At 37.5% G+C, this 27149-nt stretch overlaps 1 protein-coding gene across 30 annotated transcripts in view; it reads right to left on the bottom strand.

Moving 5' to 3' along the window:
• Window positions 1–310: 310 nt before the first annotated feature.
• The window catches only part of LMO7 (LIM domain 7), a 130162-nt gene continuing 103323 nt past the window's right edge, over window positions 311–27149 (bottom strand). For 18 of the 30 annotated variants that reach the window (XM_068182334.1, XM_068182348.1, XM_068182336.1 and 15 more), the window contains 17 exons: window positions 22789–22950; window positions 21312–21496; window positions 20579–20639; window positions 19532–19588; window positions 17390–17415; window positions 16974–17078; window positions 15137–15229; window positions 13425–13792; window positions 11716–11781; window positions 11314–11379; window positions 9587–9639; window positions 7791–8010; window positions 6624–6896; window positions 5184–5292; window positions 3364–3466; window positions 2810–2856; window positions 311–1051 (listed from right to left, as the gene is read on the bottom strand). In XM_068182334.1, the coding sequence (XP_068038435.1) occupies window positions 2813–2856; window positions 3364–3466; window positions 5184–5292; window positions 6624–6896; window positions 7791–8010; window positions 9587–9639; window positions 11314–11379; window positions 11716–11781; window positions 13425–13792; window positions 15137–15229; window positions 16974–17078; window positions 17390–17415; window positions 19532–19588; window positions 20579–20639; window positions 21312–21496; window positions 22789–22950 (1991 nt within the window). In that variant the 3' untranslated portion in view covers window positions 311–1051; window positions 2810–2812. Of the gene's footprint in view, window positions 1052–2809; window positions 2857–3363; window positions 3467–5183; window positions 5293–6623; window positions 6897–7790; window positions 8011–9586; window positions 9640–11313; window positions 11380–11715; window positions 11782–13424; window positions 13793–15136; window positions 15230–16973; window positions 17079–17389; window positions 17416–19337; window positions 19380–19531; window positions 19589–20578; window positions 20640–21311; window positions 21497–22788; window positions 22951–27149 lie in introns of all 30 variants that reach the window. The other 12 variants (XM_068182363.1, XM_068182365.1, XM_068182366.1 and 9 more) reach the window with 10 other exon arrangements.

Genomic DNA, 27149 nt, shown 5'->3' with positions numbered 1-27149 from the left:
CAATAGTAGAGAAATTTTGAGGAAAATCCACCATTTTCAACTCTTTTTCAGGGATGGGCATATAGTCTCAAGACTTGTTCTTAATGCTCAAGGGAAAGGGCATGAGGAGCTTGATGAAAAAGCTGTACAGAGACTTTGACATTGACTACAAAGGAAGAGAGAAAAGGAAGAACTGTTCTTGCATATATTTATGTGACCAACTTAATCCTGTCAGAACAAATAATTTTCCCAAGAAGAAAATCAAACAATTTTATATTTTCACACAGTACCTTAGACATGTTTAGCTGAACAGAAAGACAAAAACTTCTAATAAATGCAACATCAGATTTTTTATTTACAAATATATGGTAATTCAACAACCATTCTCCACTCAGTCTGTAGAGGAAAGAGTGATAGTTACATTTCCAAATGGGGAAAAAAAACTCTCTCTCTTAAATGGATTCCACAGAATATTATGCCAACACCACTGAACAAACAGATTATTCTTTGTATTTAGGTTTCAAAAAAGCACATGGTTTTAGAAACCAGCATATGGAAAGCTAACATATTTGTGTGCATTTAAATGCAGCTTCATATTAACCTAGAGAATTCATTTTCAGTATAAGTCAAAAATAAAGACAGCAATTGCAAATATATATTTATATTAGCTATTTCTCTAATGCTCATTTCAAGAGCTTAGAAACAAAATACCCTCTTCATATACCATTGGAAAGTCAACTAGTTGATTATAAGCCTCAAAAATATTTTGAAGTTATTATGGAAAATATACTTATTCTCTCTTGTGCTCTTGGTACTTGAAGCTGAAAATGTGAAAGCATTTTTCCCGGCTATTTCCTTACTGCAATTACTTTCTTATAAATAAAAATAGTTACATGAAGAATACAAGGTATTGCTATGAAGAGTAGACAAGCAAGAGTTACTCTTAGAAAAATACCACACATACACACAATATATATATTTATAGATCTACATCAGCAGCAATCACCTCTTCTTGTATCTGCAACAGTGGTTTCATATCTTCATTTGCTTCACATGGAGGTTGGTTGTCCAGCTGTTAGGGAGAGACAAAAGAAACTATAAGTAAAGTCTAGTTACTGAATAACTTTTGTGACGACAATTAACATATTAAAGTTTAAAATAGTCACTTAATAGTTAAAAAACATTTTAAAGTTTCAAATACTTATTGAAAGTGGTAACATACTAATGTATACATTCTGAATCAAGCAATCCAAATTTAATGAACAACACAAATTTGAATTGAATCCAATTATAGCACTGCAAGTATTTCAGGCCAAGTCATATTCCACAGAACATGCACCTTACCAAATTATTAAGAATTATTTTTATTTAATTTATTTTTAGTATTAGCTTAGAGACAGATGATAGTTTTTCTAAATTTACCCTTCAATAATGAAATCAAAATTTGCTAAATAACTGTTAACAATATAAATAACTTTTTTATCTTTTCTGCATATCTTTGTAGGTATCTGCCAATACAGCAGTGTTTCACTAGAACGTTCCAAGTTTAAACCACAGAATTAACACAAAAATGTGCAAAAATATCACATAAAATTACATCAAATTGCAAAGTGAGTATTAATAACCCTATGGTTTATCAAACCTTTTAGCCAACATACTCACATTCCAAACTAACAAATAATTAGCCAGGTTGATGTCAAAAGCCAACTGCAAAAAACAGTAATTCACATTACAGGCCAGTGCTGTGCTGCCAATACATTTTCACTGCAGTAATTGCATAGCTGGTTTTTGTATTATTCAAATAGCTGATTTCAGTTAATAATCACTAGTTTGAATACTTTGTTCTGTACCTACAAGTTCTTACAACTCCTGATTTTACTTGTATCTCATACAATTATGTTTTGAGGTGCCCACTGGCCCAAGTAGATGCAGTCTGAAGGGAACAGAAACGTTTCCTCACAGATCAGCTCTGCTTCTGAAAGGCACTGCTGTGACTTTATGGGCTGTAATGTCAAAGAGAGACTAAATAGCAATTCATCCATAATAAAATTACTTATCCAACTCACCCAGCAATATTTCCCCTCCAAAAGAAAACACAGAGAAAAAAAATGTGAGCAAGCTCCAGAGTGAATCTCTCACACATTTGGGTGCTTCAAATAGGAACACAGTCACTTCAGTGTAGTCTTGTCATCAACAAGGAGATACATTCTCCAAACATTATATTAGACATGGTATGACCCAGTGCCCTGGATCATCTCCAGATGGAAGGGAGTGATTCTCTTCTTCCTTCCACTGATCACATTAGCCTCTGTGAATGCGCTATTACCCTCATGAGGTGTTGCGCTTTCTGGCTTTAGCTCAGGTACCACATCATCATTTCTGAGACTTCTCTTCATGGAAGTCAAAAAGAGCCTGCAAACAGCAACAGCATCAGATGCAGAGCTTCTCTTTTCCTGAGCTAGGTTTCACAGCCAGCAGCTGCCCAGTTCCTGCTCAAACACTGTAGCATGAATATCCTGTTCCCTTCACTGCCTTCCGATCCACCGTAAAAAAAATGTGCCGGGCTCATAAGGAAACATGGACATTTTTCCAGGAAGTAATTCAGAAAATATTTCCCTTCCCTGATTGTTATCATCCTATAGAATTCCACATTTGCTGCATAAAAAAAGAGTCATATAAAACTCCTAACACTTATCAAAATTAGGAAGTTGTCTACCATCATCTATGACAGCAGAAAAAAGACCTATATACCACTACACAAAGCCTTAACATCATGCTCCAGTAAATCAGAATTCTGCAAACCATAAGAAGGAAAAAAATTATACTGCACCTTTTAATTAAGATCTGTAAGTAAATCAATTCCTCCTGAACTTGTACCTAAACGAATAACCAATTACAGACCTATAATTCCAATAATAATAGCATCACAATAAGAAACCAGCATTTGTGCCACCTGCACAAGATAAACTAATTACTTTCCAGGCATGTATTAGGACTGAATGAAATACATATTTTAGCTTAGTTTTTAAGAAAATATAGATGCTTTTTCAAAAAGGCTTCTCTGTTATCAAGACAAACCTGTTTAGCACCTGACAGCTCCTTGACACCACTTTCTCAGATCTATAAAGGAAGGAAGATGACTATACCATGCTGTCTGCTTGAAACTGCGTAATAACAAGTTGGTAAAATCAGCTACCAGCGAGTTAGAAGTAAGGAATGACTACCCTACAAAAGACAGAAACTGGCAATCAAACCTTGCTGAACCTATTCACTAATTTAAAGCTACACATGAAAGCTATCAAGTGGCTCAGCTGTGAAAACACTTGAGGTTGTACAGCACAGAGAAGAACTACAGTCATGCACACTGCAGCTAGACTGCCTTACTTTTAAATCTGATATAGCAGTCGTTGCAGAAGAGTTTGTTGTTTCGGATCCTGACTTCAGCTCCAGAGCGGGATCCACCAAGGTCGCATCCACAGGCAACACACTGTATCACACATGAATAATTAGCAACTCCTTCCATAATACTAAGAAACAAAAATGCTATTCAAAAGCAGCTCAGATTAAGCTCAACAAAGCCTGAACCATAACCCCACAATCACTAGAAGCAAATGTACAACAATTAGTAGATCAAAATGCAACAAACCCTGAGGAACTATTTTAAGGCGACAACTGGACAATGAATAGCAGAGATACACCAAGTAAGCAAACATAAAGCAGACGGTTTTTAGAGATTAGTTCATTAAATCTAATTTGAACTTTGGTTTCTCTGAAAACTAAAACTGGTTTGGCACAAAAAAAATATTTGTTCTCTAGATGGCAACAGGAATTTTGGCACAGAACACCTGGGTGTGCTACTTGCAGATTTCCATGCGGCACTACACGCTGCTGGTGTCCTCAGTCCCTTGGCACTCAGGCACTCCCAATTTCCTGGGTCTGCATCATTGAAACAAGCTCTGATTTGGAGAGATGGGGCTGATTTAATTTTTCTTGCATAAACACATAAGGGGCTTGACCACTGCCATGCTAACATTAAACTATTTAGCTATGGTAGCTAAACATGTACTTGCTGTGAATATGGAACACATCTGGAAGGAATGTAATCCAAAATATAATACTCCCCTTACTGAATTTATGAAGGACAGATAGTTTTCCTGCTTAACCAAGTAATTAATCTTTTGGATGGCAGTCTGTTCAACAGCTCATTAATTTTCAGAAATTTGAAAACCAGAAACTTGGCGTTTTCTTATGTAGGTTATGAACTACAGGTGGATTGTCTCACACAGAATACATGTCCTTCAGAAAAGGGAATGGTGATTGATCACTATGGATTAGTCCTGTCTCTCCTGCTCAGGGAGGCAGAACCAGGAAGAGCTTGGGAGTCGATCCCTAGTAATGCTCCAGGTAATGCACTTGAGCTGAGCACAGAAGACAAGTGCTCTGAGCTACACACAGAAATCTCCTTCTTGAAGTCAGGGAAGAAGTAGGGTCCAACAGCACCTCCAAGTCATAGTCTAATTCCACATCTAGTCTGAGGGCAGGGGAATGGAACTGCTTTGCTGTTTTTTGCAGGCAAATATTTACTCTTTCAGCTCTGCAAATGCCCCAAGCTGATAGGAAATCATGTAAGTAGGCCTAGGTCTCAGTGCTGGGCATGAGCTAGTACACTTAGTTGGTGACTAGGGCTGAGTAGTATTAAAGACACCTTTTGGCTTTTTTCTGGGTTTTATCCTGCCCCTTTGAACTCTTCCAACATGCCTTTACTTGGAAAACACCATATGAACACTGTCTGCTAAGGTTAGCTTAGAAAGGATGGGACATCTTAAATTATTTAATTGCCAGGGTCCAGGATGAGATTCTTTTTTCTTTTTTTTAGAGGAGCTGCTTTCTCTGGGAGAAGTGGTTCAGCATTTTCTGATATTTTGCCACCTATTTGAAGAAGGAAATCTTTGATTTCACAGTCCATGTGCTCATCTTGCTTTTCAAAGTCCTACTTGTTCACTCCAGAATTTAAGAAACACTTCTAGAGTCGAGTGCTAAATGCCTGCAAATGGGACTGCCTCATGGAAATATGCATGCACCAGCTGTCAAGAGTAGAAGGCAAAGCAGGTGATTAGTAAGAACCCCTGTGAGCATAACACTGAGTAGCCATGCGTGCTCCTGATTAGTTCCTCCTCCTTCATGATGTGACTCCCAGCTCTCACCTTAAAGCAATGTAAATGATAACAAAGACCAAGAGATTCAATGATCATGGCTGCTCCTTTGCCCAGAATGTTATTACAGTATGAACAGATTTTCTTCCCACTGACTGACCTAAATATAGAATGAAAAACCTTAAAACCAGCTTGAAAATGTTTAAAAGACAAAGAAGAGCTATCAAATACTTTTTGAGATTAAAAATAAAAAACACATGGGTAAAAACTGGACTTTTAAGCTGCTTGGGGAAAGTAAACTGAAAATTAATATTATTTAGAGTAGATCTGAAAGCCGTGGAAAGCTGACATGTTATAATTTAGATCAAATTTACATAGGAACAAGTTAAGAAATTCTGTCACATTCTTGGCACATATTTCATTGTATAAAATACCTTCTACAAATAAAAAGTGTACTGTTAAGTTTGGAGAGTAAGAACAAAGGTTTTGTGCTCCTGTCTTCTTAGTTGTGGGGAACTATCCAGAAGGCTAAGTTTTAGCAAGCACCCCTTCCAAGTTCCACCATCTGCACCTTGTTAGAAAAAAGAAGGCTAGTCCTGGACATAAAATATTATGTTAACTCTTTGAACGTAAGCTATATGGAGGTCAGTTTCCATAGATCTACCAAGGTGTTAGCAAATGGAAGTGAGAACAAGATAAGCAAATATGGATAAGAAGGTAATTTTCTTACATCATAAAGAACGTAAAAGAGTAGCTTAAAAAAAATTGGGACCAATTTATCATTAAGTGCCTGAGAGTGTAAGAGCTAGTGAAGCAGTATTCACTGTTGTTATTTATAACACATGTTATTCTGTGTGGGATGATTCTCTGGAGTACTATCCCAAAGTATTTTTAAAATGTTTTAAGTACATAAAACAGCAGAGTTAACTACCCTACCACAGTTGAATTCCATTTTTGTTTCAAAATATGTTGCAATTCTTGCTTTCTCCTCCTAGATTAAAATCAACATCCTACTCTGTAATTCTCCAGGGTCATGGGTTATGAGCATTCCTGAGTGCTCCTCAAGATGATATTGACCACATGCCAGGAAGTGAGGAGGAGAGAACAAGATGAGGGTCATAAAGCGTGGGTTTCAGGAATCTTTTGTTAAAACAAACCAGGGAAAATAAATGTCAGAAATGCCATCTGGAACAGGCTTTTGCTAATCATTTTGGTAACCAACACACAGCTCAGAGACTGCAGATTGATTATTCAAGTGCCTTTGTTTTTTTAACCAATGTCAAGCAGTGATGACAAACCTGGGGAATTTTCTGAGTGTCTGGAGCAGGGAGGTAATACCAGCCCGTATTTCCACTGTCCCCTCCAGGGGACACTCCAGGTACTTGTTAATCAATGTTATGGGCAAGAATGCTGCCGTAAGCAGACACACAAAGTCTGCCCTTTAGTGCTATCCAACATTTTTACCTTCCCAGAAAAAAGGCACCCACTCACCTGCTGCGTGTCTGGGACCCTGACTGGGAAGCAGAGAGGGGAGACTGAGCCCGGGGAGCTGTCTGGGAGGTGGAGGGGGCTCTCGCAGAGGTGGCCACAGGAGGTGCTTTGCTGGAGGAAGGAGTGCACATGTAGGCTCGGTTTGAAGTGGATACCGGGCGACTAAAATCTTGACTAGAAGACAGAGACGAAGAGGATGCAGACTGGTTCAGCCATGAGTGGTGCCTCCATGACCTCATTCCTGAAGAATCAAGATTGTCCAAAGACTCCCCTCTGCAACAGAGACACAAGCACCTCAAATGCAAACGGCAGTATGGATGGATCATCCTGATTTTTTTAAGAGAAAGCCATTATCCTCACATTTTAAATATTTTCTGGGATTAATATGTTTGATTACTCTGAGCAATATTCTTCATGTACTGATTTAAAACATAGGAGTAGAAAATTATCCTTTGAGTACAGATGTAGTTCTCATGGTAAAAAATAGGCAAGGCAAAAGAGGTGGCACTTAACAGCTACTTAACAAAAGCAAAACACTTCACTGCAGCCTTATCAGGGTGAACTGTATCAAATCCACAGTACAGCAACAGACCTCAAATACCAGCTTTGTTTATGTTTTCTCCAAGGGATACCAGACCAAAAATAACAATCCACCCAAGAGGATAGCATCACCCAGGTACAAGGTGTTGGCCCAATAACCAAACACTCTCCTGACTGATAACTCAGCTGTTTCCTAAGTGACAAATCCAACATTCATACATTAAATAAAACAAAAATAAACTATCCCAACTTTATGATATATTTCTGTGCTGAAAAAGGTATACTTCTTAACCACAATAATTCATTTCCAAAACAGGTTGTCATACTGATATTCTGAAAGCATCTGTTGACAAGGCACATTATTGATTTCCATTGTTGCTATAGCAACCAAGAAATAAGCAGCTGAGTTATTTACAGGTCATATCCACATTCATTGCTTGTAAAAAAACCCATTCAATCCCAGCTGGAATACAGCTACTTTCTTCTATCTGTGCTGCTATGCTGTCTACCTTACGGCATTTCACAGACTCAATTTGTTTCTATGCTCTGTAATACAAGCTGAAGTTCAGAATAACCAAAGAAAAATGTATGATGAGAGACAGAGTTAATTTTTAATGTGATTCCTACCTCCTCATACTACTGCTGTACAGACTAACGGGCTCCTTATGTATACTGGCACTGCGTTGCCTAATCCAGCTGCTGTCCGTGTGTAGAGATGTTTTCTTTCTCATTTCCTGAAGGATTTGCTGTCTCTCCAACTCTGCTGCAGACAGGTTTTGCTCCTTCTGAGACTTCTTCTGTGACTCACCCATGTTCCAGGACCTCTCAGAATACTTGCTCTGGGTACCTGTGCAGACAGCATGTGCAAACATCAGCTAGACACCTCAAGGCACAAAAGTAGTTATCGTCCTGTCAGCACTCTGGCTACCAGTCCAAGAGCTATTGTTCATCACTCCATTCACAACTTATTCCCTTTCCCTCTTACAGCTGAGTAAAACTTACCAATACAACATTACTGAAATGTTTTTGTCTGTATTTCCATTAATGTAGCCTTTTACATAATGCTTAATTTAAATACATTCTCCTTCACTTCCTAAGTGTATATGCATAGACATTTGTGTGTACACACCCCCTTTTTTAAAATGGTATCACCTCTTTTAGAGCCACAGTTTGGACTCTTCCTCCAATACAAACTGAATCATGCATAGAATACACAGTTAAATAATGGGATACATTCTTTCTCTTTAAGAGTTCATACTCTTCTGTAAGTTGTCTCTGTTTACAAGAGTTTCTTTCTTTCTTCAAGGCACTAAACACACTGCTTTATATTGCTTTATATAGATATTAAAGGGGAAAAGGAAATCTTTCAGTTATTTGGATTATGTGTTACCTACTAAGTTGAAACAAAAGATATGGTATACATGGTCTTTGAAAATGGGGAAGGGGAAAGAAATAAGCAATCTTTCTCCAATAGGTGTTGACATATCGGAAGGCAACAATTTTTTATTTCCTAGATCCAGTATGTATTCTTTATAGTAAAAATAATTAAGAAAATTACTCAGCAATAAGTCATTCAATTGAAATTTCAATCCTTTTAAATGCTGCTCTGACTATAGATTTACTCTTGGATTTATTGGTATAGATTATAATTGTAAAATACTGTGGAAGTTTACTTTCTCTTTAGTTTCAATGACAGTGCTTAAATGTATGAAAGCAACATTTTTAATCTACAATATATCCCCTAATACATCTACTCTTATTTGATGACTTGTGATTACTTTCTTAAACTGTGTTTCACAAAAGTAAAGTTTTTTACAAAAGTAGCTTGCAGGCATTTTTGACTGTAACATATTTATAAAACTGGTTTGTTTGCTTTGCACATAATTCCTTTAATATAACCAAAGTCATATAATTGAACTGGAGTCCAGGAGACAAGTCATTTTGGCATATCAAGAGCTGACTTCTTGCTCTGTTATTACTACACTAACTGAAATTAAGACAAAAAGTTGTATTAAATACATTTATCTTCTTGGTATGCGCAGGGTTTTTTTTTTGTTTACAGAGTCAATGCATCAAAACTACACATATATTCAATGATATAACTGCATGATTGATTCGATCTCATGCAAAAATCAGTCATTAAAATTTAGGCATCCAGGAGACATTTGTAATCACTGTCTTCAAGAGGGTAGTTAATCATATTTCTCCTCAGCTTTTATATTGATTGTATGATTTCCTCTTGCTGTTGAAAATTCATTAAATTGGGGCATAGTATGAATTTACAATGCATCTATCTAAAAGCACTCTAAAAATTAATTTTCTTAGGACGACTATATGTACACATCTTTTTTTCTCCTCCTACTTTTCTCCCTCCCTACCTGCCCAAAAAAAATTAAATATAATGGAAATTATACATTACTTACCATTTCTGATTGTGTTGAATTCATTCAGCTCTGTAGTTGACTTTGACTTATTCCTAAGGATATAAAACTATTAATTTCTCTATCTTAATTACAAGACCTCATTACAGAAAAAGCTCTTGCCATTGCAGATGATAGAAGCAGTCCTCTTTTTTTCACCATCCCTCCCATCAACCATTTATGCTATACTTAAAACAAGAGGTAAAAAATAACTAAAGACCAACAGGATACTAAGGGGAAAAAAAGTCAATATTTAGATCTTAATAGATAATCACCAATTAAATGTTAAAATTTTGTACTGAAAGTTGTCAATGCTTCAGTTATAAGAAACTGATCATTGTACTTGCTTCAAAAAAAACAAATCCTTCCCTGTAGAAGCTCTGTGAAGACTACAGTCCGACAAAGAAGCAAGAACCTTCAGAACAGATTTGCAATTGATTTAGCTTAAGGATAAACTGAAATAATATTTCAGCACTGTTACTAAACCGTAAGCAAAACACCTTATCAAAACTCTGCATGCAGATTGTTTTTGGAAAAAATTACTGTTCACTGATTATACATAGCAGCATAATTTTTTATTGAGTTTCAGCCAAGTAATGGCATTCAACAAATGCCATATACAGGAAGACAAATGCAAAAAGTTGGTTTTCTGACAGTACAGAGCAGAAGCTTCAGCAACACCTCTGCTGTATTATTAGCCTCAAGTAGCACAGCCAATATTTTAGTTTAAAATAACTCACAAAGAAAATATTTTAAAATAAATCCTTTGCTTGGTCTTAAATCTAAGCTGCTACATTAATGGTTTTACACATACAGCATTGGCTGCACAGCCGCATTTTGAAAGAGTCTTGTCCTTTATTTGGAGATAGATGAAGCATAAACTATATCACATCTTGCTTCCTTAAGTTCTTACTGTTTGTCCTGTGGTGTGGACCTATTTTATTATCTATTTAAGAAGAAGCAACAGTCCCACAGCTGCCTGTAGTGAAGAAAACAGCAGTGTCCTCCTCACACATATATCCAAGATGTAACTATTTAGTGCATGCTCCTTCTAAAGTTAGATCTAGATCTTAGTAACACATCATTAGGAACAGATCCATTAATTGTACCTAGTAATTTTTGGAGTTCCTCTTTATATAAAAAGAGGTATGCTCACTTCAACTACAAGAAGTGATCAAACACACAGCAGAAGTCATCTTTCAGAACTACTGTGAGATGCAATGCCAAACAAAGGCTTGATTTGTAAAGCAAGAGATGGTACCTTAAAATTAACTTGTGTAAATTACAAGAGTAACAGGCACTATCTCCTTGATAAATATGCCGCTGCTTCCCTTACTTCCCTTCTTGTTTACTCTCTCATGGTGCACAACCTCAATTGGGATGACTGCACCTTAGTTTGTAGAGCACGCTATGACACAACCACAAGATATCTGAAACTGTTTTCCAGCCAGGTAAGTTTAGTACCACCCACATATTTACCTCCTCACAGTTTTTTTTCTCCCTGTAGAATCCCACTGACTAGCTGTTGCTTACAACACAGTGTATAATTTGACAAAAGTTTGGCCATTTGTTTTTTAAATATGAAAATATGCCATAAAAACTGCAAAACACAACAGCAATCCAACATATCCATTTAGCTGCTATGACTGAAGTTTGGTAGAATTTTAAAATTTTTCTAACAAAGAAATGGTGATTTTACAGTCAGTGTTGAGATTCAATATTGGACATACCTGTCAGCAAATGCCTGGCCAGGTTGCTCCTCAATGGTTTTAGAAACTTCATAACGCTCATAATGCCTATTGGAAAAAAAAGAAACATTATGTTCATATACAGAAAAAGACACACATAGACATAAACAGTTCCTAAGGGAAATATTCAAAATAGATCCTTAAGGGGAAAAAAAAAAAAAAACAACAGTTTAAATTAAACCCCCCCAAACAAGTCAAGTTCTGAGAAGTCTTAATTTAACAGTCAGAAATACAACTGATAAAAGAAGGCAGAAAAAGAAGAGTTGTCAGAAAAACTGCCTGAAATTACATTTTTGTGAAGCGACAAGGAAACCAAACATGAGCATACCAGAACGGTTATTGCTAAAGATGTTTCAACTACGTACTGATTCAATTTCTTATTACCTGTCAATGACAGGATGGCCAGCTCGATCCTCTATTGTTTTAGAAACTTCATAGCGCTCGTAATGTCTAGAAGCAAAATACATATTTTAAAAAAATCTAGAAATTGAGCAAACAGTAAGTATCCTCAGAGAAAATAGAGAAAGTTCAGATGTATTAAAAGAATTCCAAAGACTAAGGTGCTGCAAAAATTACAAGCATCAGTATACAACAGTGATTATCTCATCCATTTCAAAGCCAGGAGGAAAATTTTGTCCAAGCAGTTCTCTAAAAATTACTTTTTTTTCTAGAAGAGTGTACAGGTGCAGTTTATAAACTCAAAAAGTTCCACAGAAAACACTCTTTAGCCTGTCCCCTCCCTCAGTGTACTTTGCAGCAAGTATCATGCCTTTGCAGGTGTTTATACATTTCAGATTTCAAGTCTTATCTTTGGATATCATCTTATAGCAAATATTTAACACCAGATATTTTAAAGCCCAGTTTCACTGAACTTGCTCCTTTACTATTAAGCAAAACCACCCGTGTTTTGCAAAACACATCCTTTGGCAGCAACCTCAGAAGCAATGAAATCCCCATGGACTAAAGAATGCACCAGGGATTTAGATATGCAGCTATTACAGCAGCTTAATAAGTTACCACACAAAGTCCTATCATCTTGCAACTGGGACAAGCCAAAATTGTAAAGTTATTCTGGTTCTGCTGCCAGGAATAACCTGTTCAGCCATTGTAGCATTGTTCTCTGCTTTGCTCAGCAGGCATATCAAGCACCAGTCATTTAGATTAAACTAAAGTAACTCTGGGTCTTACAACCTCCTCTGTAAATACATGCAGTTTTTAAAATCATATTACTTTCTCCTAAGATTTAGCTTGATACTATGTTTTCTTTTCAGTTATTTCTTATTACTTACATAAGAAAAGGAGAAAAACCTCAAGAGAAGCCACAAGTCACACAAGGCAATAAGGTAAATGGAGACACAATAAGGCAAGGTTACTGGTTTAATCGGTTTCAGACAGATTAATCTCCTGTAACAGTAGTCTGAAAACTTCTGGGCAAGAACACAAACTTGAGAACTAATAGGTGGGTATTTGTTTGTTTGGTTTTAAATCAAGCTGCTGAAGTAGGCAATGAGAGAAAAAATATATATCTGCAGTTGATAACAGGCTATGATATATAAGGAAGTAACAGTTTACTCATATACCATGATACCCCTCTCTGACAAATAAACCCAGTAGTTAAATTGCAATTAAGCTTTATTGTTACACTGTTGAATTAAAATGAGAGAGAAATCTGTAAAAATCAGCCACACATTTGTTGGAAAAGTGTTAACTTGATATTTCTTCTGGAAGCCTTGTATGTTGAGTCACTGGCTCTCAAGTTGAGTCACTGGCTTATACACAATTCTTACAAAATTTTCTCATTAAATCCTTCAGATCTTCTTTCATTTGGCTGTAATTACTGTATTTACACATCCCATTCTAAAAAATGGCTGAAGTAGGGTAATATAGCACTTGATTCTTGGGGAAGGACTTTGTGTTATGCCTGATCCTTCTGTCTTTGGAAAGAAAGAGTATCCTATGGTATTTTGCACCTAATGATTGCAGCATGAATCTTACATGAACATCTTTATACATTCAGGACAGACACTGCCCCGGTAGAAATGGGCTTGAATTTGCAGAAGGAAAAGAAAGTACATCCTAGCACAAATGCACACCTTTGGTACTGAGGCACCTCCACTGACACCTCCCTCTGCTTTTCAGCCTGCCGCCTCTGCTCCTCCACCTCTGCCTGCCGCCTCTGCTCCTCAGCATGCTGCTGCTCCCTCTCTTTACGTTGTCTCTCGAGCTCCAGCTCTTGGAGTTCCTGTTCTTGCTCAAAATGCCTGGTTGCTTCTTCCTGGATCCTCCGTTCCTCCTGAAGCCTTCTCCTTCCTTCTTCATGCAGCAAGCTCGCTGCCAGCTCGTTTTCTCCGTCTCGTTCTGGCTCCTCAGGAGCTTTTGCTTCAGGGCTTGCTCTCCAGCTGGACACAGGTGGAGCCTGAGAAGTGACGGATGCTGTATTTAGTGTTAGAACAGTCTGCTCCTGTAGCAAAGGAAAAAAAAAATCATGTTTTTAGGGAAGGGATCTGTTTTTTAAATTGATTGCTCACTCAGAAAATGTAATTTACTCTATAAGGTAAGAATGTATAAAATCATACCCGGCACTTCCAGTGCAAGATGCAGGGCACAATTTGGTTTCACATTCTCCTAACTCAAGAGCTTCAATCCACACACCAGCCTTAGCAAGCACCACAGGCAGCATGGCCACAACTATGGGAAACATTCTGCTTTCCAAAGTATCGCTTACATGTCAAGCCATCCCTTCCCCACTTAAATACCCATGGAAAACAAACCCTTCCATGATACCCAGCATTTCTCCCTACTGTTTTGACTTAGAAACCTGAGACCTACTTAAGAGTGTATACACAAAGATATACACTGCAATCTATATCAGACCGATGAATTTCACATGAATCCTCATGTGGAGGAATCTCCCACTCTCTTCCATTCTCCTACCATTTCAAAGTCAAACCTCAGACTTATCACTCTGCGACTTTTCTCAAAAATGAGAAAAGGCCTTTCAGTGGTCAAAAGATGTTTTGGTTGCAGGGAAAAAAAAATGTTTACAGGTCTATCAAAACCTCTAACAGAAAAAGTATGAAATGGTTTAGATTCTTATACAACAAAGTCCTTCAACAGCTTAAAATCTTTCTTATTAAAGTTCTAAGCCTTAAATTATCGTCTACTTCTTATTCATGACTGTGTAAACACAAATGATCTATTTTGGATGTCTGAAGCAGCACTCACTTAGTAGTAATGAAGAGATACCTCACACAGTTCCCATACTCAGGAAAAAACTTGTTCATCTTCACATAAACAACAGCCACAGAAGTCAGCATCTACAGAAACTACACACATTCAGTGTTGTAAAATATATAACTGGAAATCTAAAGTTGATTTGGTATGTTAATTTATCAAATGAACTGTCTGCCAGTTACAAGGCAGACACTTACGAACATGCTTCCTGATAAAGTACTGAAGCAGAACTCCAACAAGTAGCATCAGGTGGTAAATAAACAGCAAAAGTCTCCATTTATGATCACAATAATCAATACATGCTGTGATTTTTTGCCAATATATTTTTCGTGTTAGTTACCTAACCAGCTCATAAGGAAAAAACACAAATTCAACATATCTCAATACACCCCACCTACTCTTTCCATCCAATTTTTGCAATCTCTTTCTACCAAGTCATAGACAAGAATTTATTTTTCAAAATGAGAAGATAAATGACATAAAAAATCTAATTATTTACCTGCTTGCATGCATCTAGTATAAGGGGAAAAAAGCCCTCATGAAGCTAGTCAAAGCTTTATTCACAGCCTACCTCATCAAAATACTTGGAGCTCTCTTTTTCTGCTTCTTGCTTAGCTCGTAGCCATTCTTCCCTCAGTTTCTCTTGTTCTCGTTGGTATTTCTCCTGTTAGGTTAGATTGAAGTTAAACATGCAAATAAGAAACATGGTATTTTTAACTTTCATTAAAATGTACACTGGAATTGAATGTGCTTTTTTAACAGACCAAACAGACCAGACAAAAAACATCCCTGAGCTCCACTAGAACATTTGGTCTGCCACAAATGAAATCCTAGCTCAACTACAATCCAAAGGAGTTCTGTAATTTATTTTTGAGACTCCAGGCTTATTACATGCTAAGTCTCACAAAAGCCAACCTCATAGTCCCTGTCCCCCAGTTTAGTTACAAATTGAAAAAAACCACCTCAGCTATCAAAGGTATTTCTGGAAAAACACAGTGGTTGTATTTAACTTGGAATCAGGCACATTAATATGGTAAATACAAAGAGATCACTAAGTGAAGTAGTGAGCAAGATCTCTCATTCTTTTGAAATGCTACCTTACACAAAACCCAATTTCTGGACCTTGGAATTTGTCTTTTGTCTAGATTTGGTATGAAATCAATATACTGTCTTAAAGCAATGCTTAAAGCACATGGTAAATATTTTGGTGGTTTTTTCAGTCACCACTTTTATCTTGGGAAAGGCAAAACATTTAAGGATGTCAGAAGTATTCCTTCTAAGATGCTGGAAATAAGCAAAGAAAGACTTTGCTTCCTTTTTTTGTTATTTGAAAAGTCATTACTAGGATCATGGGGAAGAGAAAGATCATTATTACTCTGGTAAAATTTATCACTTCAGGACTAAAAAAGGAGAAACAAAGAAAAGTGATGGCAGATGGCTAAGTCAGCTCTCAAGAAAGGGGAGCCACGGTTTACACTCTTTAAAGCCATCTCAAACCATAACAGAGACCACAGGTAACTTTAGGAAGGTACAGCTGCTGCCCTGCAGAGTTTGCAAGCTAAAAGGAACAACAAAAGATGAAACATTCAAAAAGCAAGAGAGATTCTTTGCTTGTACTTTGACATCACAGTTTTCTGCTGAATGCAGCCAAAGAGTGCTTGTGCAGAATAAATTATATTCACTGATGTCTCTCCTAGCCATCAGACTTCAAACAACAAACTTTAATTTGCAGAGATGTGTCTTGCTGAATATGGTTGAATGTTCTTACACTTCATTGAGGTGAGCTCTTTGCAGAAATGTATGCTTGGCTTTTTTGTGCTATCCTATGACTTCAAACAATGCCCTGTCCCTCTGCAACACCCCCCTCCAGCTCTAGCTACTGGTTATCAAGGTGGTTTTGCATTAGCAGATTCAGCTTCCTGACTCAGAGGTCCTGGGAACCAGATTATTCCAACCGATTAGCTGATTGCTAGCAGGCAGGTACTGGCTCCCTCCTCTACATATATGAATACAAAGCAGTATCGCTAATTGAAGGTAAAACTCAGGCTAGCGGCAATTTCCTAAAGGGGAAAAAATACAATTCATATTCAAAAAGGAAGACCCCATAGTTCTTTATTTTACCCTTTAAATTCTGTTGTCATTAAGAAGATACCAGCGGACCCAGAAGACTGAGCACTTCTGGCTGTAGCGAATACACATTGTGTGTTTAATTTCATGATGCTCACTAAAGGACTGTCCTCTTTTTTCTGAGTAACTCCTACTGTGTGCAATTGTGCAGGCCAGAAAATGCACCTGAGAGTCTCCCCAGGCCATCAGTAAGAAGAACTGCAGAAGTCATCTGCTACTTTTCTTTCCTTGTTGCTACACACAGGGGATTGACAGCCCACTATTATGAAGATTAATTATACCTGCAACAAACGGTCCTGCTCTTTTTGCCATTTTTCCTGTCGTTTTCGCTCTTCCTCTTGATCCCAAACCCGACGACTGGGAGCGCTGATGGATGGGACTGGGAGCTAATATAGCAGAGAAATGAACTTGTATTATCCTCCTTCCATGTAATCAACATTCTACATTTTAAAACATTTTTTTTTAGAGTGGGAAATAGAAACCATTACCAACGCTAGTGCTTTACAGTGACAAGGACATAAATTACCCTTTTCTTTGAATGGACAGAAAGCAACCATGCCTTGACAAAGCAAATCTTAGCCAGTACTCTCAGATTTCATCAAAATTGTAAAGCAGTATAAGAAGTAATAGAAAGCAGAGAACTTCTTGAAAAGACTAGGATTATACAACCAACTAGTAGTTCTCAAATAGTACTTACATCAGGCATTGCAGGCTCTGGGCCTCCTGGGAGTTTTGGAAGGCAAAAAGGAGAAATCATTAGATCCATATATAACTACTGCAAGACTTGTGTAACTGTGGCAAGTCTGAGCTTCAGACTAATTTTTTCTTCCTTAGTGAAACATGCTTGCATTTGCCCTGCTGAACTTTCTCAAGGGTGGAATTTATTAGGTGCTTTCTAATGTGCACAATTGTTTCAAAGCTTTGCATGCTTACAAGTGCCATCAGCAATTGCTTGAATTAGCAGTATACCTTCCACTGTAGCAACACAAAGGTTCTTTACTATACCTCTCCTATTATTATTGTTGTGAAACCCAACTGTTTAGCATGACCAATACCCAGAACACTGCACAAGGGTAAAGAAGCTATTCATCTACTGCCCTTGGCATGAATTAAGAGCAACTGACGGCCACTGGCTACTTCTCGACCACAAAACCATGTATTTCTGCTCTCCAACTTTCCTTCTTTCCTACTTCCAAAAGCACACTTGAATTCAGTGAACTGGTCACCATTCACCACAAACCATTTGCTATTTGAGGCTACCACACTTGGCCTTGTCATCCTGTGACAAAATGATTACTAGAGAGAGATGTGTGTTATGCTAATTTATTAAAAGTTGAGAAAATGGGGAGAAACACAAATTTAAATGTAATAATTTCTTAAGCACCATCACTATTTTCGTTTGTCAACGGTATACTTGTTACTTAGCTGTTCATATTTCAGTTTTTTAAAAAAGCATAAAAGAAAAAAATTGCAACACTATTCTGAAGTATAATCACATGAAGTGGAAAAAAGTTCATATTTAGGATACAAAAGACTCTAATGAGTCACAGGTTAGCATCCGTTCTATATATGCACAATTTTGTTGTCTCTGTCAGATTGCAACAGCCACAGTGAAAATCAGGCAATCAGCTTAATCTATTACAGTTGTGCCAGGAGATATTAAAGGGAAGCATACACCTTTTTTGCTCCCCTCTTCTCTCACCCCTGTAAGCTTATGCTGAGCTCCACAGGAATCTTCATGTAATTGCAAAGCTAAAGTGTCAAAAGTTTAAAATTAACGAGCTGTACTGAACATGCACTCTAGAAATACAACCATGTCCTCCCCCTCAAGCACAAGTGAAATACCTCAAATATTGTTATAAAAAATAATTAAAAGAAAAAACAAATTTCTGGCAGCCATAAAATAAAAATCAAACAACAACAACAAAACCCCAACACCAACAAATACCACCATATTGCAGATACAATATTGCAGATACAGCAGAAGTATTTAAAAGCAAACAGAACCACGAACACAGATATATGCTGTGGCATTTCACATATCGCTTCTGGCAAAAACCAGAAATCATCACCTCTAAAAGCAAAATCCTGGCCCACTCAAATAATTGGCAAAACTCAACTGAGATTCTAGCAGGCCAGAATTTCACTCTTTCAGGCTACAGCAAAACAGCAAGGCATACATAGCCCAAAGACAGCATAAGACATACAACATTAGTGGAAGTATGTGAGCTGTGACATGCAAAATGCTGAAAAGCAACCTACAAAACCAAAATTGAGTGCCTTGTTCATTGCCTTTTTAAAAAATGCTAGCATATTAAATTCAAAATTTATATTGGTCTTCTTGGGATCTTGTGACATCATCACATAGTGGAAAGCCAGCAGATGCCTTTTTATACCAATTTATGCAAAATCACAGAGCTGCAACTCAAACTCAAATCCAGAGTTAAATACTTCATCAACAGCTCAGAGATCTTCTCTAAAATCCTGCTGGAATATTCACCATTATTCTTGTTTTGTAGGTAGTAGCAAACCTGAACAGAGAGTGCCACCCTTCTTACTTCAACCCAGTGGGAAAAAAAAGTATGAACGACACAGAAAAGATTTAAACAGCTATAGATATAAGAGAACACGCAAAGACCCATTACCACAAAGGTAGACCCATGAATTGTAAGAATAACCTGATGACCCTGGGGAAAGAAGGGAAATTAATTATGTTGCTTCACTGTAACTGTAGAAACAACACCGAAGAGGTAGAGCACCCAGCACCAGACTTGTTAGGGAGAGTGTGCAGCAGGAACAATTTCATGGAAGTACATGAAATGTTAGCTCTTTGATTTACCTTGTTCAAAAAATTGTGACCGCCTTTTTAAGTTTTTCAAAGAAATAGGCTCAGATGCTATTTGAAAAATACAAAGAATACAAACAAGTCAATGAGGTGCCTTTTTTTTAAATGACTATAACCACTGGATAAGAAACTTCTGTTAAACCTCCCATACACTGCAACATCCTTTCTGAAAAACAAAAAGCCCCTGAAACACAAAGGGAAACCTTAGGAGGTTGCATCATACACTAATTAGGATTTCATTTCATTTCATCAGTATAAATGTCCAACTATAAAAAAAGATCAAGTGTCAAACTCAGATTCAGATTCTCCCTAATTTAACCATTCTTGACTGGGATTCCAAAACGGAATGAAGAGTCTAATGACCATTCAAGGCCACCAGAAAAGATCTCCAGATGGCGAGTGATATCTTGGGGGAATTTTTCTATGAATTGCCATGTATATTCAAGCTAAAATGAAATACAAAGCTCCTATTCAAGGATTATTATTCCATTAGGAAGTATACATACCTGGTTTCTCTCGCTACTGTCAAGTAAGGCTATAACTGCTCATATCAGTATTATCAATATTGTTTTTCAGGAATAAAAGTAAAGTAATAATAGTGAAAACAGCCACCAAACCCAAAACCTTACAACTGAAAGAGGCAGGAAAAAATAGCAAAAAGTTGAGTACTCTACACTCTTCCTGGGCAGTGAAATAAGTCAATACTCTTATTAACTTAGTCTCCATACAATGCTGTAGCAATTACAATAAATTGTGTGCCCTCATCTCTTTCACCCCTACCACACATTAAATTTACAACAACTAATGAAGAGACAGGGGGCTTTGTTGCAGCTTTCTTGTCAGTTCTCAAACTGCTTAGCAAATTGTGGAAGCAAGCTAAACCCAGTTTGGATGCAACAAGATCTCTGTGATATCTGTCTAGCTTTTGGTTTGTTAAGGTCGCACTTCACCCACTGTATAACGCTTCCAGTCATTACAGGTTTACTGTCTGTGCTTGGTGCAAACCACACAATTGGCAGATGAAAAGAAACAGTGGTTTACCTCTTTGTTCATTAGAGCCAGGATCTCCTTGCATTCCATTTATCAATTTTGTTTCTGTATCCTGAAATGAATAAATGAATAAATAAATAAATTTCTTAGGCTCATTAGATTTGTGGAAGTTTATCCAACTAGGCATCTTTCCTATCAGGAACTATATGTCATGAAACACTTTATAATATTTTATAAAAGGATAAAAAACAATTGAAAACTTCCTCAGTGTAATTTATAATAAAGCTACTGTATGCATTTGAGGGAATCAATAACCAGCTGTGAACTGCTGCAGAAATAAAACACATTAACTTGCAAGAAAATTCCAGAAGCCAAGACCTTCCCATTTCAGCTCCTTGGCAGGTAGGTTTTTATTTACAAGTAATTTGAAAGCACATATGCACCTGTTCTTTGGGGCTGCAACTTCCATTTAGGCTAATAATTCAGGTCAAAATCTTCTCTGAAGAACAGACACTATATATAGTTTTAGTCAAAAGATAGTCTGCATGTGTTTTAATATTTATCATTCACCAGTGTCCTCTCATGAATAGACAGTAGCAAGTCTTTAAAACATCTTATTTACCTTAATACATACATAGCTACATCTCCATATTTCAGATGCAGATACTTGTATTGCTTAAGGAACAGAAGATTTACAAGTTCTTTTCTCTATTCTACCACTATCAAGACATTACATTTTTTCTTCCTCCGCCCATCTCCCATGAACCTTCAAAAATATACTCACAGAACTTTGAAGGCTGCTGGAGAAATCTCTTTTTGTGGATATGGTGGAAGCATTTGAAACTTTTTCTCCTGAAGTTGCATCAATCCATTTATTTTCAGATGTACCTATAATGTTGGTAGCCATACTGGTGAGATTGAGGATTTTATGCCTTACATGTGGCAGGGAAGGCAGGTCTTTGCCCCAGTCTTTTTGGTATGTGGAGGATCAAGAAATTAATATAGACAGTAAGGTCAAAGAACAGAACAAGAGCTAGTGAAAACATTAAAATAATACAAAAACAGAAGAGGGAGACACACAAATCAGGTAGAATTTGTGAAGACAGGGAAAAAGGGCATTTATAGCAGACCGCCTTCCCCAAAAATACAAGTGTTAGTCATAAGCCAGATAAAAGTTTGCCAAAACAAAAGATGTTTTGCTGATATGTGCTACAGCAGCTGAACATTAGAGAGGAGTTAGCATTCATTGTAAACTATTTCATTAGTGTTAGTAAGGATTGAGAAAATTCTTCCGACTTTACTCACTCTAGATACATTGAGACTCATACATTATCCAGAGAAGGGTCATTTTCATATCCATGCTCATCAGGAAGCACAGAGATGGGCAAGAAAAGGCAGCCTAAACTAAACTGGCAAATTGATGAAGCAAAGACAAATAATGAACTCACATACTACATCCTTTCTCCCCTCTCTACTGAAAATTTTATGCAATTAGTTTTTTTCCACTAATCTCACTCTTCAGTTGTATTACATCCTATAAAGTGATTTGTTTCTTGTCTCTTCCTAACCCCTCTGGTTTTACCCCAGTTTGCTGGTAACTTATTTACCTAGCTTCCCACTAAAATAATGTTTTGTATTTATACTGCGAAAGAAGTCACTGGTCACACTTCTAACTCTGCAAAAATTCTTCTAGAACTTTGAAAGGGTTTCCTGATTAAAACCATGGCAAGTCAAGACATGCTACAAGGCTGTCAAGCCAGGATGGAAACCTTCCCTACCCAGAATGGGTATTACCATTCTGGAGAGATTACAGCACCACAATGTTTGGGTCCCTGAAGAAAGGAACAAAAGATCCTCCTTCCCTGAAGTAAGGGAGCTGGTGATTGAGAGAGGGGGCCTTTAAAAATTAGTGATCAGACCCTCTTAATTCTTGTGGTATGGCAGGGAAGAAAATGTTAGATTCCTTTTTGTGCAGGTTGCACACTTTTTTACCTGTCCATCCTCTAAGAAACAGGCCAGAGCACAAGAGTGAGGTCAGTAGTTCAATGTTTTGCAAATTTGCTTGTCAAGACATTTCTAATGTTCAAGCAGTTAAAAAAGCCAAGTTGTGTTAAAATGCAACAGACATGTTGGCAAACTACTTAGCTTAGATACGTATTACTGCTGTAAGGGTAATAAGGACTCTCAGCTGTCAGGTACAGCAGAGACAAAGCTTATTTGCCTTACAGAGCATACAGTATCTGTTCGACAAAACAACTCACCATTCTTTCCATATCGTCTGACATCCATGACCAGGTTTCCAGTTTCTAGTGCTCTGCTGATGGCTTCTTCCCACTGACTGTAGTCCATATGTGAAACCTTTGTGCCATTGACAGCAATGATCTCATCGTCTACATGCAGCTGACAAAGTGCTGCAGGGCTGCCTGCAGAAAACAGAAGAAAAATGTTATTATGTCTCCATTCATATTTTTTCTTCTTATCACAGCTGTGATTGGAAGAGAGTGAATTGGAGAATCATTCAAAGAAATGCTTAACAGTGGATATTTAGAAAGTCTTAGAAAAAATCACTACACTGTAACACAAGCTCAGTAAACTCAGTATCAAAGTAGCTTTTCAATTTAGAACTTAGGGGAGCAATAAAGAAATCAGTCTTCCGGATTTGTAAATCTTCAGATTAAGGCTAGCCCATTCAATAAACAACCTCTGTGTTCAGTCTTCCCTTCACTAACTCACCTTTATAATCTGTGATAATGAGAGAGCGGCTGCACCACGATGTCTATGTCTATATCCAACGATTAGCTGAAATTCAGCCAATGTTTGGGTAATCCTCTTATTTGTCAAAAAAAAAAAAAAAACAACCAAAAAAAAAAAAACCAAAAAAACAAAAAACCAGCCTGTACTTTGTTAAGTCCAGTAGAAGCTGGCTTTCTCGTATTCTCATTTACATTTTCTGAGCTCTGCTGACAAGAGCATGCTGCTTTATTGCTTTGCTGGAATAGTTTGTTAGCTCTGAATTGCTTGGTAATTGGACTCAAGGTATTGCTGGGTACTGTCCCACTAGACTTCTCTGGATTCCACTTATTTTATCTACTAAGAGCAAACTTTATGGCCAGTTGGACTTTGAATCTACTGATATTTTGCAAGACAAGCTGCACTTTATACTTTTTTCATCTGCTACACATTGGCAGGCAATCTCTCTAGACTGAGAACAGAGTACATAGAAGACCAGTTCATGAACGTTTTCTCGTTTAATTCAGAAAATGGATGAGCTGAGAAACTGAGACTCTCCAAGCAAGATTTTACAGATTACACACGAATGGTTCTTCCATTAAGAATTATTCCCTTAGCAGAATAGGAAATAGAAAGGCCAAGTAAAAATATAGTTAAGGATTGCACAATAAACCCTCATGTTAATAAAACAAGTTTGAGAAGGAAGGAAGGATGGAAGGATTTTCCAAAGTAAGTAGTGAAATCCACACATCTTACTTAAAATATACCAAGACCAATGTCCAATTACATTATTACAAAAATGTGGACAAGTATGACAGAAAAATTTAGATACCATATGCTTCATCTTGAGTGTCTTTTGACTCATTAGTAAAATGCTGCTGTAACTCTGGCTGATCCACAAAGGATTCAGATGGCTTCACACACGAGGAAGATAAGAAATTAAAAAATGCTATGCTTCCTGGTACTGCAACAAATAATGATTCGTCATAGCTAAAAAGTTACACTAGCTTCTTTGCTAGAAGAACATGGCTCCATATTATATCTTTCTGCATCTTTCTTAAAATAAGGACAAAAAACTTCATTTGCAGTTATCAGTACTAATTGCTTTTAAGCAGTATTATAGAAGAAAAGGTAGGGTTTTCATCTGGAGGAAGAAACATGGACAATAGTTTAACTGGAAAAAACTATGCATCTCCAGGAGTCAGGAAGACGTTAAAGAATCATGGACTTTCAAGTCTGTTATGGAAGGTACTATCGAAAATATGAATACTGAAGTTACTAATTTCAAAAACACCATTTAACATTTGGAATCATGTCTGATATTTAGTACCATATAGTTTAACCACATCCAGACAAAGCCTTATGCTCATGATATCAGGAAACCTTTGGGCTCCAGCAGAGTCATTAGAACTCAAAATTTCTGTCTTGTGACAGAATAAGCCCCCAGTAATCAAAAAAAGGTTATGTTCATTTTATTAAAATAATTTGTCAGGGGTGAGACTGGGCTCAGAGGTGTGAACAGTATACCTCGAGTCAGTTTTAGGAAAGGAAGGGAATTGAAGATTGCACAGTTCTTCCTATACTATTAGTAGAAAGGCATATCCAGACCATAGTCACACCATACAGATTGAATCAACAGCAGTAGTCTCTAGATCTGGACCTAAAATAGCCAAAACAACTTACACTACTCAATGTTTGGCCTGTAACTTTGCCAGCTCTTCCTCCACATTTTCTGGACAAAATGGCTTCTCAAGAGTGCAAACCAGGGTGCCTACGGTGGGCTTCTGCTCTGATTCACATCCAGATAAGCCCACAGAGCCTGTCCAGAAATTCAGGCACCAAAAGTTATATGCTACCAGCTGTCTTTCTCTGTACAGCTCCTCCAAGACTATAGGAATTAACAATAACTCCTTTATATTCCTATAGAGGATTTAGTTTTCATTATATAACATATGTACTGCTTTTACATTTTTCATAGGTTTCTGTGAAGGTAAAAGGCTTTTCTTTCTTACTAATCCCCAATAATAACAAAACTAACCAAATACTCATTTTCCATACATTCTAAGTTATCTCTAACCTATCCCCATCTGTTGTTATTACAATAGATAAACACTATCTCAATGATAGAAAAAAAAAACAACTTGAAGGATGTGGATGCCCTACATGACTGCAAGTGTTTGATCAGATATGCACTCCTATATCAACACAATCTCAAAAAAATATTGCAAAGGGAAAGTGAAAGGGAAGGACTGAAACAATAAAGATGATATGGCACTGGGGAAGCTGGCAGAACTAATGAATAGATTAATGACTAATTTTTAGTGTAAAGGTTGGAAACTCATTTAAAAATGAGAACTGTCCTTTTTTATATGTAGTAAATGGGTCTCACTGTGTTACAAGCTTAACTCTTACTTAGGTTTTTGAGAACACTTATAAATTACCATTGCCTACCAAGCAGTTTTCTTAGCAGATTTTTTTAAGGAATAGCATATGTAGAATACAGAGTCATCTATAAGTAGTAAAAAATACACATGCTGGGTATCATCTCAAGAAAATCATACAGCTAGTTAAGAAGACAACACAATCAGAGAACATCTTCCCAGAAGCTTTTTCTGGGCTCAAGAAAGAGAAAAAGGTGACTAGAACGGTTGGTTTGGATTTGCCAAGCCTAAATCACACTTGACCAACCTGGTTATCTTCAATGACGAATTGACTAGATCTCTGTGGATGGCAGAAGAGAGGTGGTTACAATCCACCTTGTCTTTAACAAGACCATTGACATGATATTCCACAGTATCCTGGTATCAAAAGTGGGATGGTATTGTCCACAGGGCAGAATGACCAGATGATGAAAAACTGGCTGGGCTGTCAGGCTCTGTGGGAAGTGGTTAATGGCTTTTACTCAGTCTGTGGGCTGCATACAAGTGGATCTCATCAGGATGTATCCAGGGACCTACCCTCATTAATGTGTTTGCCAATAAGCAGGAGAAGGAAGTAAAACACACCCTCATCAAGTTTTCAAACCTTGTCAAAAGTGAGAGGGCGGCCAATACACTGGAGGGCAGGGCTGCTCTTGAGAGCAGGAACCTGACACTCAACAAGGCCATGCAGGGTCCTGCTCCTGAAAAGGACTAATCCCAGTGATGGCACAGGCTGGGCATTGATGGGCTGGAGAGCAAGGCTGGGGGAACGCTGGCAGTGGTGGGGCTGTATGAACACAAACATGACCAACAAATCAAGACAAGTGACCATTCAATTCACTCAGCACCTCTTATGCTACACTGACAATACTGTGTCCAGTTTTGGTGTTCCTCTGTAAGAATACCATCAATAAACTGGGGCAAGTTAAATGGGAAGGTACTGGGATAGTTAGGGCTGGAGCAATCGACCTGTGACGAAAGGCTGAAGAGTATGGGCTTGTTTAGCCTGGAGAAGAGAGGCTGCAGGAGAACTTAACAGTAGCCCTCCTCCCAGTATGTACCAGGAGGTCCCTGAGAAGGGACAGCCTGCTCTTTATTGAAATTTATGGCAGGAAAACACAGAACAGTGGTTATAAACCAGGACAAAGATGTCTTACTGGATATGTAGGAAAAATTTTCTCAGAAAGGATAATGCTCAGAGAGGCTGTGTGGGCTCCATTTCAGAGGGTCTCAAACCCCCATGGGTAAAAGCCCTAGGCCACTTGGCCTGAATTCCATCTTGACTTTTTTTTGAGCACTGTATTACTCTGGGTGATCTTCCAAGCTGACTTATCCTATGACTTATCCTTAAAAATAGGAAATACAACATTTCCAAGTGCCCAGCTGAAAGCATATATTACTCTTTCAATGGGCCATCCACCTCTTTCATCCTTCATTTCTTCAAAGGGAGCTACAGCTATTGAGTAAGGATA

Source organism: Anomalospiza imberbis, chromosome 2 (assembly GCF_031753505.1).
Source record: "Anomalospiza imberbis isolate Cuckoo-Finch-1a 21T00152 chromosome 2, ASM3175350v1, whole genome shotgun sequence".
In the NCBI taxonomy this organism is placed as follows: Eukaryota; Metazoa; Chordata; class Aves; order Passeriformes; family Viduidae; genus Anomalospiza; species Anomalospiza imberbis.
The sequence above is the reverse complement of the archived record's forward strand: the minus strand, read 5'-3'. Positions and strand labels throughout refer to the sequence as shown.